Source organism: Amblyomma americanum, chromosome 1 (genome assembly GCF_052857255.1).
Source record: "Amblyomma americanum isolate KBUSLIRL-KWMA chromosome 1, ASM5285725v1, whole genome shotgun sequence".
Lineage (NCBI taxonomy): Eukaryota > Metazoa > Arthropoda > Arachnida > Ixodida > Ixodidae > Amblyomma > Amblyomma americanum.
Genome location: NC_135497.1, coordinates 40,728,096 through 40,749,557, shown reverse-complemented (window position 1 = coordinate 40,749,557; position 21,462 = coordinate 40,728,096). Strand labels below are relative to the sequence as shown.

Below are 21,462 nucleotides of genomic sequence, written 5' to 3'. Positions count from 1 at the left end.
ACCTGGAATAAGTGATCACAGTGCTGTGCTTTGTGAAATGAAAGTTGAACATGTAAGGAGCGCTGGTACAGCACATAGGCGAGTATATAACTATGAAAAAGCAAACGTAAGGGAGATAAATGAAGAGTTGAATAAGTACTGAACGATCTTTGAAACGCATGCCGATAACTCTGGAGTGGTTGAACTATGGTCTAGATTTAAGGATAAGATGTTTGAACTGAGGCAGTGCTTTGTTCCGGCATGGATATTAACGAAAAGGAGGAGTAAAAGTAAACCATGGTTTACTCGGGAGCTACGCAGTATTACGCGCAAAAGGCAACGTGTTTACGTTAAATTTAAAGGAAATCCGACGCGTGAGAATTGGTTCAAGCTGCAGGAAATTGCCGGAAGAATGAAAGTTGCTGTGGCAGCTGCAAAGAATTCGTTTGGCATTTCAATGGAGACGAAATTAAAAGAAAATCCAAAGGAATTTTGGAAACATGTAAAGAGAAATGGAAAAGACTCTGTAACTATACCACCTCTTGTTTCTGGTGACACCTTTGTTGATGATGATGCACAAAAAGCTGAGTTCTTTAATAAATATTTCAGCTCTGTTTTCAGCTCTGAAATCGAACATGCTGATATGAATACCCCGAGTTTCCAGCCAGTGGCGAGTGTTATGGATGATGTTGTGATCAGCATCAACGACATACAGTCTCTGCTGCAGAATCTGAAGATTGCTAAGGCTGGTTGTCCTGATGACTTGCCAAACAAATTCTACAAACTGTGCTGAGTCGGTTGCACCCTACTTAAAGATAATTTTTGAAAAATCGCTTGAAGAATCCTGCCTTCCAGATGACTGGAAAATTGCAAGTGTTGTGCCAATTTACAAATCTGGCCCTCGCAATATTGTATCAAATTATAGACCGGTATCTCTAACTTCAGTTGCGTGCAAGACACTCGAACATATTTTGTTCACCAGTATAGCAGCACATATGGACGCACATTCATTGTTTAATCCTCGTCAGCATGGTTTTTGAAGGGGCCTATCGTGTACTACGCAGCTGACTGAATTTGCGCATGATCTGGCTGAGGCACTGGACAGGCGACTTAGTGTGGACTGCGTGTTTTTGGACTTTAAAAAGGCCTTTGATACCGTGACGCATTCTTTACTAATTAAAAAAATGTCTTTTTACAATATTAGCCCTCAAGTGGTATCATGGGTAAAAGATTACCTATGTTTACGGCAGCAGTTTGTGGTTATGAATGGCGCCGAGTCTCAAAGAGTGCAGGTTGTGTCTGGTGTTCCCCAGGGCTCCGTGTTGGGACCACTATTGTTCCTGCTCTACGTGAATGACATTGGTGACGGAATAGTATCTCAAATGCGGTTATTTGCGGATGACTGCGTTCTTTATAGTGTTGTCACTAGTGAACGAGATGTGGAAATGTTCCAAGAAGATTTGAACAGAATCTCAGAGTGGTGCGTTAAATGGAATATGAATTTTAATTTGTCCAAGACTGTCCATATGAAGTTTACAAGAAAGAAAAACCCTGATGTGTATTCATACGTTGTTAGGAACACAATGTTAGAACAGGTATTTGAATTTAAATATCTAGGCGTTTATTTTACTCCTGATTTGAGCTGGCACCGTCACGTCGATTATATCTCTGCTAAAGCATGCAGAAACTTGGGATTTCTTCGCCGAAATGCAAGCACTTTCCCACTGTCATGTCGTGACATTTTATTCAAGACTTATGTCAGGTCGGTTCTGGACTACGCGTGCACTGTCTGGGACCCGCCTACTGCTAGAGATAAAAATAAGTTGGAGAGGGTGCAGAACATTGCCTCTCGTTTCATGTCTGGCACACGCGGGGCTCGTTACAGTGCATCGCGTATGAAGGATGCACTCAACTGGGAATTGCTTGACACGCGCCGAAAGAAGTTGCGTCTGAAGCTATTTCATGCTGTTTATTATTCAACTGCTCAGGTTGAACGCGAAAGGTATGTGCAGGAGCCTTTTTATAGATCCAACCGGGTTGACCATGTTTTTAAAGTCCGCGAATTCGGGGCAAAAATTGAATTGTTTAAAATGTCTTTTTTTCCGAAAACCATTAAAGAATGGAACAGACTACCGAGCGATGTTGTGAGTGTGACATCAAATGATGCGTTCTTTCGTTCTTTAATGATGTGATGCGATTGTGATGTGTTCTTTTGAAGTGAGATGTACATGGAGAGCGCTTTATGCTTGTAACTCTGCCTGCGAGCGGAGGTGTCATGTGTGCTTCTTTTTTTGTACCTTGCCTCCCCCCACTGTAATGCCACGGCGCTGTGGGTTCCTTACTAAATAAATAAATAAATATAAATGAGGGGCTGCAACCGCCGTCTGTTAGCCCGAGCCGCCGTTCAAGCTTCCGAAAAGCGCGCCCGCTCGACTCCCGGGAGAGAACACCACTCGCCCAGCCCGGACCAGCGAGACAACGTGCGCCAGTCTGCGGATCAGCCCCATCGTGCTCCTGAAGTCGTCGGACTGTCGCAGTGCCCGGTGATCAAATTGTGTTTTCACTATTTGTCGCTCTATGTGGTAATGCTCTCTATGTGTTATTGAACTTTAGGAGCAAAGATTTTGATGAATTGTTATCTCTCTCAAGTGTTACTTTGCACGTGTTGCATGGTATTTGAGAATCACTTTGTATGTGCGCGTACGAGTGATAGTGCAATCCTTTGTATCGTCTCTTTGCTGTATAAACCTTGTTTTGTTTTGTGAACCTTTGGCTCTGACTCATTCTCTGGCTTGCGACCGGCGAAAGCTCGGCACCAAACGACTAACCCCTTGTCACTTGGTAGCTGGTCTCCGGCTGAGTTTGCCGCGCCGAGTCGAGGGCATCTCCTCTGCGACCGAGGCCGCTACCCCACACGATCTAAGGGTATCTGGGAGCACACGCAAAAGTGCGCGAAGTGGTGACACCTACAAGGTCCATTCGGCGGTACCAGTTTCCTAATTACTAAGAATTCTGCGACAAGTGAGTGTCACTAGGAAGGACGCACCAAGGCAGAACGATAGCTTTGGATGTCGCAGTCGCGAAAATACTGATGTCCCAAACCACAAAATCCGCACCAGCGCTGGAGGCGCCAGTTATAGACGTGTTCGCTACGCGTGCTTCCGATTCGAAACTTCCAGCATAGAGTTCGATTAATAATGTACACATATACCTGCTCAGATGTTTAGGGGAAACCCCAAGGTGGAGTAAATCTGTAATAAGAGTACATTACTCACTGGCATCCACCCATGCGCAGCCATACGACTACAAAAGAAAGCTATACAGCTTCCTCAGAAACTTCGCGGTTAAAGAAAAATTCGTCCTGGTACGAGGTACGAACGCGGGACCACAGCTTAACGAAATAATTCACAGCTCCCCTCAACTTCGTTAAATCGAGTTTTAACTGTAGTGGGAATTCTTCCAATGAGTGCAGACATCACCGAGCCCAGGAACGTTTTTAATTTCAGTTATATTGAAATTTAGCCGACCTAGCCGCGATTCGGCCCCTCAATCACAGCAGCTATGCAAAGCATCAACATAGTGAGACAAAATTATTCCCCTTTGCTGCGAGGTGGCATATATGTAACCCGGCCCACTCGCTAAAAGGACGAGACGCCGATATCAGCCGGCAATAGTGGCAGGCAAGATTAGGCAGGACAGGCACAGCATACATTAACTCATGAAACCAGTCACCTTTGTTCACTTTTCCCATTTTGACACCAGCATTGCGTTGCAAATCATATTCTGATTGCAGCTGCATGTCAGCCTTACTGCTGTGAGAACATTTTCTTTCAGCTCCTATGCTAGAAACAGTTGCAAGGCAAAGCTAATGACAAACAGAAAATTTGTTGCTTGTTCTATGTTACGCTTGCTTGCATCCTCAATGATATATGCACGGTGTATCTACATTTGTGCATCAGCTCAATGCACATTCATATATTCAGAGGAGTTGAGTAGAATTTTTTCTCATGTTTCATGGAGCTCAATCAAGCAGTAGTTCACAGTAACATCACACCACCTACAGTCACCACTTGCCTTTTACATGACACACTGCGCTTGCACCCCCCTCTGGTGCATTCACATTCCACGACTAGCGTGCACACAAAGGAAAGACTCACCCTTGGCAGACGTGATGGCGGCCGGCTTCCCGAGTTGAATGTAGGCAGGCGGCACTGCGTATGGGTCCCACCGAGGAGCCACCTGGCACCATGCCGCGGCCACTGCCTTGCACTTCAGGCAAGGCAGAGGACTGCTCCGGAAATTGAGCAGTCAGCCGAGAAGACATCCCATAATTCGGCCTGGCACCTCTGTTCTGGCTGGGTTCTGCACAAAAAGTGGGACAGTCTAGCTTGCATGCGGCAAGAGAAAGCTACAGCTAATGGCTAATGCTGCGTGCCTTCCTCGTTTATCCAGCCATAAAAGACCAAAATTTAGCTCTGCTACACTTAAATAGGACCGCATTAATTCTAACTAACCTCCAGCCTCCTTCAACTAAGATTTACATCCAGGACTGACTGTACTAATCCACGTGGCCGAAACCTAACGAGTGCGAGACATAATCTCTCCAAAGCAGTGAGGCAAAGTTTGTAAACACAGGGCAAAAGAAATGTTGCTTGGGGTTTACCCATTGGAATAGTGATCTTGCACTAGAGAAAAAAAGTCTGCCTCCAAACAATGACAGCGAAAAACAACTTGTGCATCGACCTGAAGGAGTGGCAGCATTCATGCAGTAAACCTCACGCATTACCAGCAGATGCGAGTGAATTTTAGAACCAAGCAGATGAAAGTGAACATTTTGGCAATTATTAGCATCACCACCATGTGTCAGGCCGAACGTCACTAAACAAGCAGCGAACATTAAATCAACATGCATACTGCCATTGCTGGATGGTAAGCTGTAATGCCATGAAGGAGTTCTTTAGTTCTACACCAAAGATATGTGGCACTGACGTCCCCAGTTCAGCGCTGTTTGCAAAGCACCAAAATTAAGAAAAGATGCCTTACCCAACCCAATCCTCCTGCTCTCTCCGAGGGCACAGTGCCTGTTGGCGATGTCAGCGTGCTAGATGCACCTAAACAAGTAAAGTAGGGAGAGGGCCAGGGCAGTGAGCATGGCATCAAATCTCAAACATGGTTTGCTACATTTCAATCATGCCATGACAAAGCTAAAGGCCTTACGCGAACACTCTTGAGTGACTCATTGTTGCCCTCGATGCTGACCAAAGCATTAGCTTAGAAGAACTAGAAGCTCAAATCAGCAAAATCCGCATGTTAATTTTTGAAAGCCCATCTTTAGTGCATGTGGCACAGTGACCGCACACTGGCTGAAGCGGGACTGTCTTCACTACACTGGTGCCTGACCAACACTGCTCGGCATCCTCCAGCGCTTCACACTTACCGGCATACAACACTCGCAATCTTTTCCACACACATTGTTTGGCTACACTGCCTGACTTGGCTACACTGCCTGACATTGTTTGGCTACACTGCCTAAAAATTGCCGAATTTTGTTGTGCCAGAGTGGCGAGAGTAATGGCAGTTTCGAAATTCTAAAGACTGATATGGGTATTACTAACGGCCGACAACATATATCTAATTGCAATGAGGTGCCTATTGGTAATATTTAAAAAGTTAAGTATTCTAATTAAGTTGATCACTTAGCTAGTTAAGATGATTCGCCTGTTTTTTTTACCTCTGCCAACACTCATATTACTATGCCGCAAATTTCTTCTCGTTACCTCAAAAACCTTATTTTAAAAAAATAGTTATCACCTTCTCTGAAACACCTATTGCATTAAAGATGGCAGCGAACAATATTAACATCCAACATGAAAACTTAAAAAAAAAATCAGCTGGGGTCATTAAGCTACAACCCAACATAGAACCAAATAATAGAGCGAGTCCGGAATCCAAAAATTGCAGATTTCAGCACCCGACTGCAAACGATGACCACTTTTGGACTCGCACCTAGCTAGCGGTCGGAGTGGATTACTGCCAGCTCTACCTTAGAAAGGTGCCATATATCGACCGGGTGCTGTCTGCAGAGTGAGTTATAAGGCACACGACATTAAGGGTCAGATAGAGAAATTATTCACCTGATGCTTGGCAAGAAAAATTAAACACACAGCAGCATCATCAAAAAATACTAGGAACAATTAAGACATGTAAAAGCTGCCATTGCCTAGCAGCAATAGGACACAACCATCGAAATTTTGCTTCGCCCCGGGATGCTATAAAATGCCCTAAACTACTACACAGTTTCTTGAACGGCGCATCAATTCGCCAAGGGTTCAGAGTCTAAAACGTTATAGTTCGCCTGAATTTCGCGGACACTCACGGACTGACCGCAAGATTGGTACCCTGATTATGAGACCAAGTGTTAGGGAACGTCCTAAAAACACGCAACCTGAAAAGCCACTCCTTTTAAGCGCCGCTCCATCTTGTACTACGAGGACACAATACTGGTCTCCGCCAGTGCTAGGAAAGAAAAAAAATTTAAAAACCACCCGCATTCTCTTTTGCGTGGTATAGAAAGCTAATAGAGAGATTTAGCTTAGCGGAGACTTACTAGCGCAGGTGTATACCAGCTTACAAGACTCCGCCTGCGCATGCACAGTGGCCCTGCCTGGCTCCACCGTGGCAATGCTGGTGAGCAGGAGGTGTCCGGTAAGCCAGTATACGTCTACGCTAAGACGTCTCCGCTATGCTAAATCTCTCTCATAACAAATGCCGACTCTTAAGATGACTGCCCTGGTTGCAGTTACTCCATGAAAGCCATCCTCTAAAAACAATCCTATGAAGGAAGAAGCCGAGTAGGGAAAGCACCAGCCCGTCGCCCAGGTGCTGGCTGCTAACTGCAGGTGCCGCAGGCTTGGTCATAGAGCATTGCCGCCCGCGGTAATTCCTTCCTCCCAATGCCATACGGCCCGGGCTGAGCATTCGTCGTTCTCAGGGAACACCGGATACACCAGGATGTACCACGTCCCGTAGTCCATCATAACCGCCCTCCCCAGGTTGGCGATCGCCGCAAACACAGGCTCGCCTGCGTATGGCCACCCCGGTAATTGTAGCCGCCCAGATCGCGGCCAGAATCCCGTTCCCGTACCCCATGGCCTGGTCTCTTCTTGTCAAGGGGGCAAAGTGGGCCCTCGTGGCAGTGAGGGCCCTTGCGGTGGCCACGGGAACTGCGGGGGCAGAGGCAGCTCCGGATGCGGCAGGGTTCCCTCTCGCGAATTTGACAGTTCCGGTCGCGGAAGGAACTGCTGCCTAGGCATCATTGCCTCTTGCTCTGGCTGAATTTGCTGACGAGCAAAAGAGAGTTCCGGTCGAGAATGCTGTTCCAGTGTAAGAGGCAGCTGCGGCTCCTGGTGTGGTGAAGGATGGCCGTAGCTCCTGCTGGTCGGTTCCACCGGCGTGTCGTGCGTAAGTCGCGGCGAGCAAAGATAAGGCAGCGATGGCAGCGGTTCGTTCAACAGCTGTGTGTCCGCGGCCGTGCTGACCTCGTCCGAGTAGCCCTGGCTCTGATGTCCGTAGAGGTCGTAACAGCCTCTGGACCCTGGGATGCATCACACCAAGGGAGAGGTGGTAAATTGAGCGGTGTAGATCAAACACAATTAACTGGAATAGCTGTTAAAAATTTGCATGAGAACGCAATGACGAGAACGAAGCCTCCCGCTCTGCTGCGTCGTAAGCAGCGGTTGGAGCGGTAGCGGTAAAAACTAAAAAAAAAAGAAACGTGACAACAAATGGAGTTCATCGCCTGACGAGGTGCGCTTCCGCAATCTGTTCTTTACAAAATTACCTTTAGAACAGAATGAACCGAAATATTAATGCGAGAGCATTATACTACTCATCGGCAATGAAACCCGGAGTTGTTGCCCATATGAAATGGCCCCAAAAACCTCAATGATGACATCAGCACACCTGCATAGCAACCATAACAGAGTCAACAGAGGATCCATTGTATACATAGGGACCAATGGCCAATACGGTGATGGCCAGTAGGAGAAAGGCTTTTAGCCTAAATGCTTTTGATCCGAAGGGTTTCACTCTAAAGTCTTTCAACCTAAAGACATTTACCGTAGAAATCTTCAACATAAAGGTATTTGAGGTATTTGTACTCGTTACTAAATAGGAAACAAAAAGTCAACTATAGTAACCCACAATTATAGACAAATGCTTACGCATTCAAAGCACTGCAGTAGTCTTAAGTCCTATCTCAAGTTTTTACTTTGGACCAAAGCTCACGCTTTACAGAGGTAATCTTGAGTTACTTCTGCCAGTTTTCCTTTATACGGCATCAGTTGCTTATGGCGCTCCTTGTGCTTGATGGCAGAAGGAGCCAGAAGAAGCTACAAGGAGGCAAAAATGTTTAAAGTTCTTTCGCAGTACTTGCATCTTGGCAACCGATCTCAACTAAAGTCAAATGACCCTTCTCTGTACTTGGGTGCCTATGCTTAACCTGCGCATATGCGAACCTATGCCGCCGCCAAAAGTCGTGACACACGCCACCTCAGTAATGCAGATCAGCGCACACCTCTATAACAGGCCAAAAGAACGGAGGGAAGATTGTGGTAGAAAAACTAGTCACTCTGTATACGCAATTCCTTATGACCTCGAGCGTACCAGAAGTTTGCAAAAGCGATAACATTATCTTATGTGATAAGAAAGGAGATGCCAAGGACTTGAAAAATTACAGACCTATCAGCTTACTCTCCGTTGCCTGCAATGTATTTACTAAGGTAATCGCAAATAGAATCCGGACAACCTTGCACTTCAACCAGCCTATAGATCAGGCAGGCTTTTGTAAAGGATACTCAACTGTAGAACATATTCACACTATCAATCAGATGATAGAGAAACCCGCAGAATATGATCGACCGCTATATGTATATATAGAATAGATAGGAGAGAGGCCCTCGTCACTCACGCTATTACACAGTGTGTACCACACAAGTCGCGATCGTTCTTGCAAGAACTACTGGAAGTCTTTGGCCGATGGCACAGCCTTTGGTGCAGCAGCGGCGCATGGTATGCATAATCGGCGTGTCCATATAAGTTGACTGCGCTGCGGGCCGTCTCGAGAATAGACATTTTTCGTGTGCCGTATACGTATTAGCGGGGACGTATACAGGTTTACCGGATGCTTGTAGCGTAGTAACTGTCATGCGGCCAGGAGGTGCCACTGCGCTTGCGCAGGAGGCTTCGGTAAACTGTTACACGTCTCCGCTAATACATCTCTGCTTGTAAAAAAACATATATTGGATGTATGCAAAAAACGTCATAGACGTTTTTCAGTGCACCTTCTCCAGTGCACGTAACTAGTCGAAAAAGCAAACCATTTTCGAGCCACAGCACCAAGGCTAATAGTACTGTATGAATTCCAAAAACTGAAATGGCTATAACTAATGACCGGTTACAGATCTCAAATTGCAATTGGGCTCCTAACTCTGATAGTTAAAAAGTTCATTATAAAATTTATTTAACCACCTTACTACTTAAGACGACTCCCAGATTTTCTGGTGCCGCCAACACTGGTATTACTATGCCACAAAAGGCATATTTTTCCTCCACAAACCAATTTTTGAAAATTTTTGGAACATCCGGTATAGAGCCGGCCGAAATAATTGTGGCGCCGATTCGCTTGCAGCATGCAGAGCTTAACGCGCCTCATAGACACACGGGCTATGAGGGAGGGGATGCCGTAGTTGACGGCGACGAATTTTTTTAGACAACCTCGGATTCTTTAAGGCGCACATAAATTGCAAAACACATCAGATGCTTTCGATTGTTGTTGCATCTCACCTCCACCAGCATGAGGACGCGTCGTGGAAGGGATTTTTTCCCGTTACCTTGGGATGAGAAGCGGAACGCCAAAGCCACTCAACGAACATGATGGGTTTCTTCGGCTATCACTCTAAATACGAAATGATTAAAAAAACAATAAGTTGCCCTCAACGCACTCTCTTTTGTAAAGGGAGAGCCTTAGAGGACAGCTTACTTCTTTTTTACTCCCGTACAGACGTAATCGTGCATAGATTTTAAGTTCAGGAGGGTAACTCCCATCACGGACACTCACATGAATACACCGGTTTCGGCTTCCTCTCCTGCTCCATATTCAGGTAAATCGAAGGTGAAGGTGGTGTGGCGAAGCGTTCTGTTTTCAGCTCCCATTCCACCAGAGGATGCAGCTGCGGCTCCATGTGACCCAGCTGCCTTCCCGGACTGCCAATGAACGATGGCAATGGAGTATGCACCAACAAAGACTGGCTGGATGATGACAGCCTGCTGCTAGGCCTTGACTCCGAACCCTGCAGAACAGGAACAAGTAGGAACAGGTGGAGTTAATGTATAGGTTCCTAGACTTTGCACGTAGGTCAAACATATTTTCTTTCCCAAGCATCGAATCCATCAGGGAAACCCTCAAACCCTCAGGCAGGAGGCGGACTTGGTACAGTGGTTAGAGCAAGTGCACTTTCTATCCGCTTGATTCTGGCTGTCGAACTTGCTTTAGTCTAAACAGATTACTGTTTCGCTGAACAATGAAGCTTGCTAGCATTGCGTCGGCTGCACCAAGGCCCGTCTAGATGAGATACGAACTAAATACTAGCCAAGTGGATGGGTGGCGCCATCTCTTGCAAACACCACAAATCACAATTTCTTTCAAGAAATAGCAAACACTTGTGATGGAATTGCGCTTTATTGACAAGAAAAATTCTTTTCACGGACCATGAGCACTCGGTCAAAATAAAATGCCGCAAAGCACCAGAACACTAGCTGCACGAATGGGCTGTCACATGGATGCTTTTCAATCAGGTGATCGTGCTTAGCCAATACAGTTGTGAGCGGTGCAGGGAAAACAAACGCCCAAATGTAGGAGCCTGTACAATAAATCTTGGAACAATTGACAGTCAGCGTCCACTGGCGGCGTATTTACAAAACTTCTCCGCTACAGCTCAAAGTTCCCAATTTTATATACAACGGTGTAGACTACCATGCTACGCGGACCAATAGAGTAGGTATATCAATTAGTCCACGTGGTGACGTTCTCGTGTACGGATGCAATACTGTTGTAACTGCACATACGTCTACTGCGTCACTTTTGTTGTGCACATTTTCACCTAACATTCTACACCGTTTTTAATATAGGCTTTTTGAGTTAGAAAGATTTTTTTGGCATAACATTGTCAGCGATGCAGTACGTCAGAATACAGCTAAGACGTGCTAACTAGCCGAATGGTTAACTAGTATTGAATGGTTAACATATTGACTGTTGCTGTTAGGCTCATTAATTCAAAGGCGTGTAGTCCACCGTAATATCCATATCAGTTTTAAGAATAATGAAAAAACGGCTACCATCGCCACTGTGGCCTAAAAAATTTTAGCTCTTTCGAAGTGTTACGTGCACTAGACAGGTTGTTTTGCCTGCAAGCTTCTCAAAAGCGCATGTATTTCACGCAATGTAGCCAACATTAGTTGGGGAGGCAGAGCCGAGAGTAACAGCGCTTTCATAATTCTAGAAACTGATAATCATATTACTTACGGTGGGCTACACACTTTGCAATAATTAACAAGCCGAACTGCGACTCTTAAACAAGTAAACATTCAATATTGCCACCAGCGCTGAGGGGGACAACGAGGATTTCGGAGATTCTTTTAATATGCTTCGAGCTCTTCTGTTTTCACCAGAATTCTGTCTGTTATTTAACTTTAAATATTCTTCTGTCATTTTTATTGATAAATTTTTCAAAATTCATGCTTGGTGGTAAAATTTTGTCGTAATCTCCTAAGGAAATTTCTTTGTTTATGCCACTACACCTTGGCCAATCCCCCCGCCGTGTGAGTATGTGCCATATCTACTGAGGAAAAGAAGTGCGCGGCTCGTGCTCTCTTCTCGGCCGCTCTTGCAGACCGCTGCGGTGCCTAATTCTTCGGGCTTAGTCCTTGATCTACTTGCAAGGCTGTTTACCTATGCAAAGAGCCAACGTGACAGTATTAGTTAACCAGGCTAATAGTTAGCACGTCTTAGCTGTATTCTAGGGTACTACAACGCTGACATTACTAAGGCGAGATACTCTTCTGACTCAAAAAGCATATTGAAAAAATATAGTGTAATGGCTTAGGCGAACCATCCTGTATAACAGTGTGCTGTGCAATGTCAGTGCACATTAAAGAACCCCAGGTGGTCGAAATTTTCGGAGCCCTTCAATACGGCGTCTCTCATAGCCTGAGTCGCTTTGGGACGTTAAACCCCCATAAACCATAAAACCAAACCATACTGTATAACAACTGCGTAGCTTTCTGGGTGGATGTTAGGAGGCGGAGGCTGTCTGTGCGCAGTAGTGTTTTGCGTTATGTGACGTCTGTGGACTCTGCGGAAACTACGACAGCCAAGGGGACGACAGTCAAGTCCACAAAAATCAAACAAGCAATCCAAATCACCACGCGTTTCAAACGGCTCTGTGCATTCTGAACAGAGGAAGGAGACTGCACAGTGTGAGCGGAGCAGTGGACTCATGGTCCGCAAGAGAGGCCTGCCGTCATGCTCGACATTGCTCTCTTGAAGGGTACGCGATAGCTCAATTTTGCCGGAAGTCTTCTGCAAGAGCAGCATAAGGTCACGTGTTTTGATCTTTTCCTACAAGGTAGTGTAGATATTTGTATAATATCCAGAGGTCAACCATCATCATCAGCTAATCTAAGCCCACTGCAAGAAAAAAAAAAATTCGGGGACACAGCTCTGCTATATGGGGCTTTTTGCATTTCACTTCGAAAAATACTGTCACTGTTCCTTATATCATTTTTTTAATTCTCTGGATGTGTCTCCTCAGTCTACGTGTGTGAACCCTCTTCAGTAGCATGTGTAACTGGCTCCCTGAGTCAGTGGATACCTCTATTGTGCTTTGAGGTATGTGGCCGTGGTGTCCACCTTCAGGAAACTGCTCTCGCGCAATATTTTGGGCTTAGCAATGGTGAAGCTGTAGCCTTATACCCCTGTCACACGGGCACTTTCGATCCTCATTGAGTCAATGCTCATCGAACTCAATGCAGATCGACGGTTGTCACACGGCCACTTTCAAGCGCAATCGAGCTCGATCCTGCTTGACTCGATGCCGATTCCTCAACAGTGCTTGAGGTTCCAAGCACAATCGAGAACTCTCGCTCTCATGAAGCTATAAAAATAAACACAAGTTAACAAAACCAAACCACAATTGTTGTTGTGATTGATTAAAATGTAATACAGAACATTTTTCAGGTACTATGCCTGCTTATATGCAAACATTTGGAAATAATCTCTACACCACGCTCTAAGCTTCGCCGTCAGTGCAAACAAAGATGGCGTCCTCCTGCTCGGCGGCGCGGAAACTGTGGAGCGAGCGCGAGACAGCCGCTCTCATCGACTGCTGGCAGGACCGCCTAAATGATTTGCGGCGCCAGAAGAGAAACGCCGCAGTCTATGCAGAAATCGCGGAGGCGTTGCAGGCCCTTGGGTTGCATTGCACAGCAGCAGAGGTGCGCCACAAAAACCAAAAACCTGGCGCAGATACGCAATGTACCGATTTGGCTACGGATTTGGCTGCCGCTGCCCCCGACTGCACAGTGTTGCCAGACATCGCCTTGTTATGGCTGTCGGCGGAACATTTGGCGCCACCTAACACACATGAGGGAAACTTCTCAATGAGCATTGAAAATGCCCGTGTAGCACCGGATGTTTCGAGCGTGCTCAAAAATCTCGATGCAGATCGAGCTCAATGAGGATCGAAAGTGCCCATGTGACAGGGGTATTACTTGTTTTATTGCAGTTTTTTAAATTCCTGATTTACCTCAAGACACACAAGGCCCCCCTTAAACCAAGTCGGACGAATTTTTCTTACTGGTCCAAAGGTAGCGCGCCTGGCTCACGACCTAAGTTCAGCGCTTCGAGTACCGGCTCGACCATTTTCCTTTTCAGCGCACTGTACTAATCTTTTTTACTCGCGACTGTACCAGCAGTATGACACGCAGCTATTCATTGGTCGTGTAATCAATGAACGAACTAAGATGATCTGTACCTATAAAAAGCCCCATTCTATTGAAAAATAGGCTGCTTTAACTGGAAAAGGAGTCTTCGTTAGATAAGAAAGATAAAAAGTGAAATTCAGATGTCGCCGACATCGGCCATTTTTCAAACGACGTCAGCACTTTTTGTTTTCGAGGTCTCTCGTCTGTATGCTACACACTCGTTCACATCTAGCAGGCGATCGTGAAGTTTTGTTTATCACTGCCATTAACAGTTCGAATAGATTGGCGAAAAAAAAAGTTTCATTCTTTAATCCACTTATCTCAATGCGTCATGTGCTGCATTTGCTCCAACAAACTTCAGTATAGCGACAAAGAAGCAAATAAACTATTGTCACTAAGAACCCAAAATGCGCCAAGTGGCTCCCAGTGTCCCTTTAATATTCTTTTCAAGCTCAGTGCCAAGAGGTACCGCACGTTGTGATCATTGAGTGGGAATTTGCTGCGAATTTCTTACGGCTCGTACCTGTACACAAACCAAGCGTTAAGCTTTTCGCTTAGCTATCTACAAAGCACCGTTCTTCACGTCATACTTAAAATGTAATGGTATATATCTAATGGTATTGTTATTTCTGTGTTTGTGCACTTTTCCTTTTCTTACCCTGATGTTGTTTTTTTTTTCGCAAAGTACTATCTCACAAGGAGAGTGACAGCTCTCCGCTCTCTCAACTGAAATATTCTGGAAAATCCAATGGGCACTAAAACTCCACTGAATGTCTGGAGGACGTCTCAAATGTACCCAGGAAGTCCAAGGGAGTTTAAGTGCCCAATTGGAACACCACATATCAGTGAAGATCTTTGAATCAGTCTCGGAGCTTTGCTTACCTCCCAAGTAGTCAGCTCCTTCTTATCCATAAACATGAAATATGGATATCTCTTCCTGCAAATTGGGGGAACAAACAAAAAAGAGCGAGAACACCGTCAAAGACACTCACAGGAACATTCGACCGGAGACTGCAGTTTCTCAATGACAATACACACACTCGAGCATGCCTCTATACTCCGAAGCTGGCGCACACTGAGCGTGGCGTACACTGGCTATGTCTTTTTTTCTGATAAAAGAGACAGACGGTGTCATCGCTGCCTTGCATCTCGCTAGTTGCGTAGATGTTCCCAAACCGTTTCAGTCAAACACAGCCGTTGGTTCCGCGTTTTAGAAATCCCTCAGTATTTAACCCTACAGGACAACTTTTGTCATATTCACGCTTAGATTACGGTTATTTACTCGACGGCAAAAGCGGTGTGGTGTTTGCAGTGTAGTCTAGTGCTGGCAACTATGACCAGAGTGTGGTGCTTGCAAATGGGCCAGGTTCTCATAAGCCAAGTGACCGTGCAGCAAGCAGTCACGGTAGCGGCCATAGTCATGTAACTGGAATAAGTTCATTAAAATAGAGCTTTCAGTATCAGCTAATGATCGTCTCTTCGTGTGTACGCGACACGCGCTTTCAGCCCAAATGGCATGACAGGAAAGGCAGGTCAGATCCATGGTCACACAGAAGCTAGATGCGTATTTGGGGCTCCGACCAACCAGCGCGAACATAAGCGGACATGTCTGCTACGTTATCCAAATGCTCCACCCATGCGAGAGCCGTAGTCAGTAGAAAACCGCTTGAGCCCTCGCTGGTACCGGGATTCAAACCCTGTGCATCCCGCCTACGAGGGAATTCCCTGTGGTCAGGAGGTCAGGACTCGCTGCAACTGCGCCTCGCATACAAAGACCAAAACCTGAAGCGTTGATTGCAGCTAATCACATTTTGACTTTCTCTACATATGCTTCGCGCTGCTACTAAAGACGAGAGTTAGGTTTTACACTCTACACATTAATACGCCTATATGAAAGTAAGAAGGGAGTAAGCGGTTTTTTACCGCACCAATCTTTTTGCAAATGGGAGTGCCCTAGAGGACAAAAATTTGTTGCGCGATAAAGTGTCCCCTCCATTTTCACTCCCTTTAATTTAGAGTCTTAAGGCAGTAGTTTCAACTTTGTGTAGCATGAGATACTCGGCTCCATAACGTGGGTTGGCGCGCTATCATTTAACGGGGTCTTAGACGATAATACAGCTAATGCCGATATCCTCGTACCTATGAAATACTTTTTCTCGGTTATTTTATGTCTGTGCATGAAGAGAAGGCTAGCCAAGCACTTGGGCTTCCGAACCCAAAGCTTGCTTGAGCTTACATTTCACGCTGGCTACGCTAAAGACGCTTTAAAGCGAGAGCTAAGACAAAAAGGTTAGGCAAGACCACACACCGTTCATTATTACCAAATAGAGAACAAGACGATTGCTCATGACACGGTCCTTTATGCTGTGGTATACGCCTATCATAAAGTGAACGGTGGAGGACAAAGGCTCTGGGTGCTTGCCAACGTTTCGACAAGAAGACTTGTCTTCACCCAGACGAAGGCAAGTCCTTTTGTCGAAACATTGGCAAGCACCGTAACGCTTTCCCGTCCGTTGTTCACTTCGTGATTATCAAGAACCATCTGCCCAACCACTGTCGACCATGGACTTGTATACACCAGGAGGTCAAGCCGGCTCTTCCTGAATCACAAGTAACGTTACTGCAGCCGCTGGTCGCAATATAGCAGGGGGTCTCCACAACACCCTCCCCCGAAAAAAGAAAGCGAGGAACTTACTTCAACGCCTCGTACACGTGCCGTACACGCAGCGCCTTTATCGGGCTTTCATGGATCGCCTGCGCCACCAGTTGCACCAGCTTGCCCTGCCCGGAGGCCTGCGGACGATGGTGCCAGCAGGGAGCAGCTCGGCCAGGGGACCCGGATGTAGCTGGGGCATGGTGCACGTGTCGCCGTGGCTGGACATGGTGCGGGTGCGGCGGGAACGCTTGGCGGGCTCTGAAAAAACCCCATTCTATTGAAAAATAGGCTGGTTTAACTGAAAAAGGAGTCTTTGTTAGATAAGAAAGATAAAAAGTGAAATTCAGATGTCGCCGACATCGGCCATTTTTCAAACGACGTCAGCACTTTTTGTTTTCGAGGTCTCTCGACTGTATGCTACACACTCGTTCACATCTAGCAGGCGATCGTGAAGTTTTGTTTATCACTGCCATTAACAGTTCGAATAGATTGGCAAAAAAAAAAGTTTCATTCTTTAATCCACTTATCTCAATGCGTCATGTGCTGCATTTGCTCCAACAAACTTCAGTATAGCGACAAAGAAGCAAATAAACTATTGTCACTAAGAACCCAAAATGCGCCAAGTGGCTCCCAGTGTCCCTTTAATATTCTTTTCAAGCTCAGTGCCAAGAGGTACCGCACGTTGTGATCATTGAGTGGGAATTTGCTGCGAATTTCTTACGGCTCGTACCTGTACACAAACCAAGCGTTAAGCTTTTCGCTTAGCTATCTACAAAGCACCGTTCTTCACGTCATACTTAAAATGTAATGGTATATATCTAATGGTATTGTTATTTCTGTGTTTGTGCACTTTTCCTTTTCTTACCCTGATGTTGTTTTTTTTTTCGCCAAGTACTATCTCCCAAGGAGAGTGACAGCTCTCCGCTCTCTCAACTGAAATATTCTGGAAAATCCAATGGGCACTAAAACTCCACTGAATGTCTGGAGGACGTCTCAAATGTACCCAGGAAGTCCAAGGGAGTTTAAGTGCCCAATTGGAACACCACATATCAGTGAAGATCTTTGAATCAGTCTCGGAGCTTTGCTTACCTCCCAAGTAGTCAGCTCCTTCTTATCCATAAACATGAAATATGGATATCTCTTCCTGCAAATTGGGGGAACAAACAAAAAAGAGCGAGAACACCGTCAAAGACACTCACAGGAACATTCGACCGGAGACTGCAGTTTCTCAATGACAATACACACACTCGAGCATGCCTCTATACTCCGAAGCTGGCGCACACTGAGCGTGGCGTACACTGGCTATGTCTTTTTTTCTGATAAAAGAGACAGACGGTGTCATCGCTGCCTCGCATCTCGCTAGTTGCGTAGATGTTCCCAAACCGTTTCAGTCAAACACAGCCGTTGGTTCCGCGTTTTAGAAATCCCTCAGTATTTAACCCTACAGGACAATTTTTGTCATATTCACGCTTAGATTACGGTTATTTACTTGACGGCAAAAGCGGTGTGGTGTTTGCAGTGTAGTCTAGTGCTGGCAACTATGACCAGAGTGTGGTGCTTGCAAATGTGCCAGGTTCTCATAAGCCAAGTGACCGTGCAGCAAGCAGTCACGGTAGCGGCCATAGTCATGTAACTGGAATAAGTTCATTAAAATAGAGCTTTCAGTATCAGCTAATGATCGTCTCTTCGTGTGTACGCGACACGCGCTTTCAGCCCAAATGGCATGACAGGAAAGGCAGGTCAGATCCATGGTCACACAGAAGCTAGATGCGTATTTGGGGCTCCGACCAACCAGCGCGAACATAAGCGGACATGTCTGCTACGTTATCCAAATGCTCCACCCATGCGAGAGCCGTAGTCAGTAGAAAACCGCTTGAGCCCTCGCTGGTACCGGGATTCAAACCCTGTGCATCCCGCCTACGAGGGAATTCCCTGTGGTCAGGAGGTCAGGACTCGCTGCAACTGCGCCTCGCATACAAAGACCAAAACCTGAAGCGTTGATTGCAGCTAATCACATTTTGACTTTCTCTACATATGCTTCGCGCTGCTACTAAAGACGAGAGTTAGGTTTTACACACTCTACACATTAATACGCCTATATGAAAGTAAGAAGGGAGTAAGCGGTTTTTTACCGCACCAATCTTTTTGCAAATGGGAGTGCCCTAGAGGACAAAAATTTGTTGCGCGATAAAGTGTCCCCTCTATTTTCACTCCCTTTTCTTTAGAGTCTTAAGGCAGTAGTTTCAACTTTGTGTAGCATGAGATACTCGGCTCCATAACGTGGGTTGGCGCGCTATCATTTAACGGGGTCTTAGACGATAATACAGCTAATGCCGATATCCTCGTACCTATGAAATACTTTTTCTCGGTTATTTTATGTCTGTGCATGAAGAGAAGGCTAGCCAAGCACTTGGGCTTCCGAACCCAAAGCTTGCTTGAGCTTACATTTCACGCTGGCTACGCTAAAGACGCTTTAAAGCGAGAGCTAAGACAAAAAGGTTAGGCAAGACCACACACCGTTCATTATTACCAAATAGAGAACAAGACGATTGCTCATGACACGGTCCTTTATGCTGTGGTATACGCCTATCATAAAGTGAACGGTGGAGGACAAAGGCTCTGGGTGCTTGCCAACGTTTCGACAAGAAGACTTGTCTTCCCCAGACGAAGGCAAGTCCTTTTGTCGAAACATTGGCAAGCACCGTAACGCTTTCCCGTCCGTTGTTCACTTCGTGATTATCAAGAACCATCTGCCCAACCACTGTCGACCATGGACTTGTATACACCAGGAGGTCAAGCCGGCTCTTCCTGAATCACAAGTAACGTTACTGCAGCCGCTGGTCGCAATATAGCAGGGGGTCTCCACAACACCCTCCCCCGAAAAAAGAAAGCGAGGAACTTACTTCAACGCCTCGTACACGTGCCGTACACGCAGCGCCTTTATCGGGCTTTCATGGATCGCCTGCGCCACCAGTTGCACCAGCTTGCCCTGCCCGGAGGCCTGCGGACGATGGTGCCAGCAGGGAGCAGCTCGGCCAGGGGACCCGGATGTAGCTGGGGCATGGTGCACGTGTCGCCGTGGCTGGACATGGTGCGGGTGCGGCAGGAACGCTTGGCGGGCTCTGAAGAAGCTGTCCGGCCACGCCCGGCGATGCCGCGGTTAGGGTTCATTTCGAGGCTTAGCGAAAGTGTCTCCTCGCAAGCGAAAAGCAGCCAAGCATTGCGCGCCTTCTCTCTATCGAGAGAGCCCACCTTATTTATCACCATGGAAGGATTTCGAATGGGGCGACAGGGCGCGCATTTAAACAGCGTCTCACAAATCCGGCCTGGTCAAAAGGACGGATGTGGCAGAGTGCATAAACTGAAATGCTGCATCAACGGTACACACTAAAAGAGAAAGGAGTAAAAGCGAGTAACCTGTCCTTCACCACAACCCCCTTTATAAAATGAACAGCGCTAGTAGAGAGCTTACTTTTGCCTTGAACTACTGCACTTCCGAAATGCATTCTTGTTTTTGAGCCATCAGTATAATATTGTTTCGTTTCATATTTTTCTTGCAGTGCCAAGAATTCTTGCAGCATGTACTCCTTTAGCTTCTGCTTTTTTGTGTAAATGTGAAGTCACGTACTGCAGGGAGGCTGTACCATGGTGGGAAATTGTCATGTCTTGGTGCAATGTTAGGCAGAGCATTAGTACACACAAAGTTAGCTCAGATGAGGCATTGGTCTCGTTTGACGTTGTCGCCCTGTTTGGCACCATTTGAGCACCTCTAGGAGAGAGCGCAGCAAGGATAGGGCTCAAAGCGGATGACCGACTTGCCGAAAGGGAGTGACTCAGCGTAGATGACCAACTTCTGCGTTAAGAAAGAATTTTTCAGGCAAGCCGCTGCAACCGCGCCGCGATGTGAGAGGCAATATAGGTGGCCGCTGCGAAGCAGACGATGGAGGTATCACCGGAAATTCGGTACACATTCATAAGTTGGAGCGGCGCAAACGAAAACTGGGTTCCTGATGCCGCAGAAGGACCCATAACTGTGGAGAAAAACTCATGGATGCCTGGCTACGCTCCTATTAAGTGATGACATCTTCCCGTCGCTCGGAAGCCGATTTACAGAAGATTTACAGGCGCGGCGCGCCTTGTAGTTGATGGACGTCTGGGGGCAGTGGCCAGCCGATGGAGAAGTTTAACTCCAAAGCGCTCCCGCACAACTTCCAGGTAAACAACACTGACGCCCAGCTACGAACTGGCGAGGGAGCACGCAGCAGTTTTCCGGACGGCTGCATCGTGATCCCCTGGTTGACAGGCTGATATAGTTCCCGCTGAACAAACTGTTTCTTTTGCTGCCTCTCCAGTGCATTGCATCACTGTTCGTGAAACATTTCTCTTTGTACTGTCGCATCAGTTTAGTTCTCTGCATGCATTGCATTCATTTTTTCTATGAGTACTGAGTAATTCGCCGGTACCATCTCTTGACTGTACAAAGCTTTGTTTTGATTGTGAACCTTTGATTCCGGCCAATTCTCTGGGTTCCGACAGCCGAAGGCTGCACACCAAAGTGGCACCCCTTTGCCATTTGGTGGCCACATTCCACTGAGCTTCTCATGTCGAGTTGAGGGCATCTCCTGAGTGACCGCAACAGCTACTCTCTCACTGGTTAAGTGCGACTGGGGCACAAACAACCACTGCCTATGCGACAAGAAGATCTAGTAACAAGCCCCAAGTTTTTGATGAATCGACCCATGTTATACCGTGTATGACTGTCTTGCCATCCTAAAGAAGTCTGCAGG

General features: G+C 46.4%; 2 protein-coding genes across 4 annotated transcripts in view; both read right to left on the bottom strand.

Annotated features, from left to right (window-relative positions):
- Positions 1-4,269, bottom strand: part of LOC144112677 (uncharacterized) — a 48,647-nt gene extending 44,378 nt beyond the window's left edge. The window contains exon 1 of the mRNA XM_077645496.1: positions 4,137-4,269. The gene's annotated coding sequence lies outside the window, so the exon portion shown is untranslated. The remainder of the gene's footprint in view (positions 1-4,136) is intronic.
- A 7-nt stretch (positions 4,270-4,276) lies between these two features.
- Positions 4,277-19,800, bottom strand: LOC144112678 (uncharacterized). 3 transcript variants are annotated; one of them, XR_013310379.1, is made up of 8 exons: positions 19,579-19,800; positions 17,765-17,819; positions 16,715-16,933; positions 14,902-14,956; positions 10,097-10,328; positions 7,124-7,573; positions 5,023-5,090; positions 4,277-4,341 (listed from the first exon to the last, which is right to left on the bottom strand). XR_013310379.1 is itself a non-coding variant. In XM_077645497.1 (6 exons), exons 4-6 carry the CDS (start codon positions 14,935-14,937, stop codon positions 7,146-7,148), a joined length of 696 nt encoding a protein of 231 aa, XP_077501623.1. In that variant the 5' UTR covers positions 14,938-14,956; positions 16,715-16,933; positions 17,765-17,819; positions 19,579-19,799; the 3' UTR covers positions 5,113-7,145. The 3 variants fall into 3 exon arrangements, 1 of the variants encoding a protein (XP_077501623.1); XR_013310380.1 differs by lacking the exon at positions 4,277-4,341 and having other exon boundaries at positions 7,061-7,573; XM_077645497.1 differs by lacking the exons at positions 4,277-4,341; positions 5,023-5,090 and having other exon boundaries at positions 5,113-7,573; positions 19,579-19,799.
- Between the last annotated feature and the right edge of the window lie 1,662 nt (positions 19,801-21,462).